The sequence below is a fragment of the Dipodomys ordii genome, unplaced genomic scaffold (genome assembly GCF_000151885.1).
Source record: "Dipodomys ordii isolate 6190 unplaced genomic scaffold, Dord_2.0 Scaffold13, whole genome shotgun sequence".
Taxonomy (NCBI): Eukaryota; Metazoa; Chordata; class Mammalia; order Rodentia; family Heteromyidae; genus Dipodomys; species Dipodomys ordii.
In genome coordinates, this window is record NW_012267229.1 from 11,953,637 (window position 1) to 11,956,384 (window position 2,748).

Consider the following 2,748-nt stretch of genomic DNA (forward strand, 5'->3'; position numbering starts at 1 on the left):
CTTGGGACATCCCTTCTTGCTTCAGCCCATTATTTCTTGGGCATATGTTTTAGCCAGAGAAGTGTGTGTGTGTGTGTGTGTGTGTGTGTGTGTGTTTGATATGTTTTAGCCACAGAGAGAAGGGGGTGTGCCTGACCTCACACTGTTGCTCAGCTTTTACCACTCAAAGCTGGCACTCATCACTTGAGCCACACTTTCACTAGTGGCTTTTTGCTGGCTAGTTGAAGATAAGAGTGTCTTAGATTTGTCTGATTTTGAATGGTGATCCTCAGATCTCAGTTGAAACTTGATCTCTAATACCAGTCACTTGCTTACTTCTCTCCTCCAATAATCCCAAAGTCCTGTCATGGCAGTAATTTATTAGAGAAAGGGCAGGCCCAAGAGGCTGGTTGCCCAGGTTCAAATCCAACTCTGCCACCACAGTTTTGTGATCTTGGGGAGTTTCCTTACTTCAGTTGTTCAGCTTTCCTGAAAATGGTAATCTGCCACATGGCAAATGACATGAATTAATACTTACAAAGCACTTAGTACTGTGTGTCTTGTGAAGGAGATACAGTTTAACATTAATCCTGGAAGGAACAAGAGACTGGACACACATTCAGACCTAAAGACCTTGCCTTATCACTTTGGTTATACCTTAGATTTGGTGATGACTTTGGATAAAGCCAAAACAAAGGAATGAGGAGGACATAATTGCTTTTTGCCCTGTCTACAAGGAACTGACTCCATTCTCAGGAGAGGTGAAGCAGGTTAAGGCTGCTGACCCCTCTCTATTCCCTATGCCATCTTCTCACCATTTTTTCAAGTTGTTACTGCTTCTGCAGAACAGTACCCAGTCAGCAAGCTCCTCCTTTGAGTGGAGCTTCTGGCCCCCTAAGAAGAGAGTAGAAAGGGCAGGAGAAGATCTTTAGATTACCTGAAACTGTAGGTGTGCATGTATATATCACATGGATTGGTCTCTCTTCCTTGACTCTTGGTCCTGCTTTCACTGTGATGTTCTCTCGTCTCATTTGCATATGCAGCTTTCTGTGAGGCTATACTTACTGTCCCCTTTCCTCCCTAGCCCTACCACCTTTCCTCCACCCATTTGCTTGCCTGCCATCCAAACATGATGTTTTTCTGATGTGTTTTTTTGTAAGTCCCCTCTCAACACAACCCTGAATAAGAGATTTGAGAATCTTAGTGTCCATGAGACCTGGTGTATTTCCTCTGTGACCGCTCCTATTCCTGAGCATTGCAGTGGATAGCTGCCTGGCCACCTGTGACCACCAACCTGTGAGAACTGTGCTGGGTTTCCTTATAGTTCCAGTAGTCAGTTCAGTCCCAGGCATATAAGCATTTCGTCAGGACTTAAAACTAGTTAGTGGTAAACAAGTGATCAGAGGCTACCCCATTTCATCACTCCTAGAACAGCCCAGATGCTACTGTACCTCAGCACTTTCTAATGTATGCTCGCTCAGTCCTGAGGAACTCAAAGAAATAAATGCCACATCATTTTGGTTATAAACTTGGGGGCTTTGCCTTCCAAACACATGCTCTTCTCACCCACCACCTCACACAGATTCTTACCCTTAGTATCTTCATTTAGTAGCTAACAATGGGCATTACCTTTCTTTTAACTCTTCCTGAAATAATTTTGTTCCTTTCTGTCTTTAGTGATAATAGGGTGACCTCCTTCAGAGACCTTATTCATGACCAAGATGAAGATGAGGAAGAAGAGGAGGGCCAGAGGTAAGTCTGTTGGGAGCCCACAGTAGTACCTTAATGACCTAGAACAGGACATGGAACATGTGCTATTACAGTTGGCCATTGCTACTGTAGGAGCGATACACTACTAGTCACTGCAGCTTACATGTGATCCCCGTCCCTGTGCTTGTTTTATTTTGTCATGTTCTGAGTTGGTTTGTTTTAGGGTTTGGGGGGGGGCGGGGGTTGTTTGTTTTTAGTTGCTAAAATACAGAGAAATATTATTCATGGAAACCAGTAAGAAAGGAGAAGTCATTCCACAACCCAGACATAAGCTTGTGTTTATACTTTTGGTGTATTTCTTTCTAGCTTTTACTTTTTAAAATTATTTGTATATGTTTGTGCACTCCAATCCTGCAGCTTGAAATTAGGGCCTGGATACTGTTCTGAGCTTTTGTGCTCAAGGCTAGCACTTACTTGAACCATAGCTCCGTTTCCAACTTTTTTTTTTTTTTTGGGGTCCGGTCGTAGGGCTTGAACTCTGGGCCTGGGCACTGTCCCTCAGCTCTTCAGCTCAAGGCTAACGCTCTACCACTTGAGCCACAGCACCACTTCCGGCTTTTTTCTTTTTGCTTATGTGGTGCTGAGGAATTGAACCCAGGGCCTCAGGCATGCAAGGCAAGCACTCTACCACTGAGCCACCTTCCCAGCCCCTGTTTCCAACTTTTTTGATAGTTAATTGGAGATATGTGTCTCATGGAGTTTCCTGCCAGGCTGGCTTTGAGCCACAATCCTTGTATCTTAGCCTCCTGAGTAGCTAGGATTGCAGGCATGAACCACTGGCACTTTTTATAGGATAAAACAATACAAAAGTAGCTGGGCGCTGGTGGCTCACGCCTGTAATCCTAGCTACTCAGAAGGCTTAGATCTGAGGATCGCAGTTCAAAGCCAGCCCGGGCAGGAGAGACTGTGAAACTCCTATCTCCAATAAACCACCAGAAAACCAGAAGTGGCGCTGTAGCTCAAATGGTAGAGCGCTTGCCTTGAGCTGAAGAGCTGAGG

General features: G+C 44.7%; 1 protein-coding gene across 2 annotated transcripts in view; it reads left to right on the forward strand.

Moving 5' to 3' along the window:
• Nsfl1c (NSFL1 (p97) cofactor (p47)) overlaps positions 1–2,748 on the forward strand; it is a 17,292-nt gene that overhangs the window by 3,675 nt on the left and 10,869 nt on the right. For both annotated transcript variants that reach the window (XM_013011043.1, XM_013011042.1), the window contains exon 3: positions 1,657–1,731. In XM_013011043.1, coding sequence (XP_012866497.1) covers positions 1,657–1,731 — 75 coding nt within the window. The remainder of the gene's footprint in view (positions 1–1,656; positions 1,732–2,748) is intronic.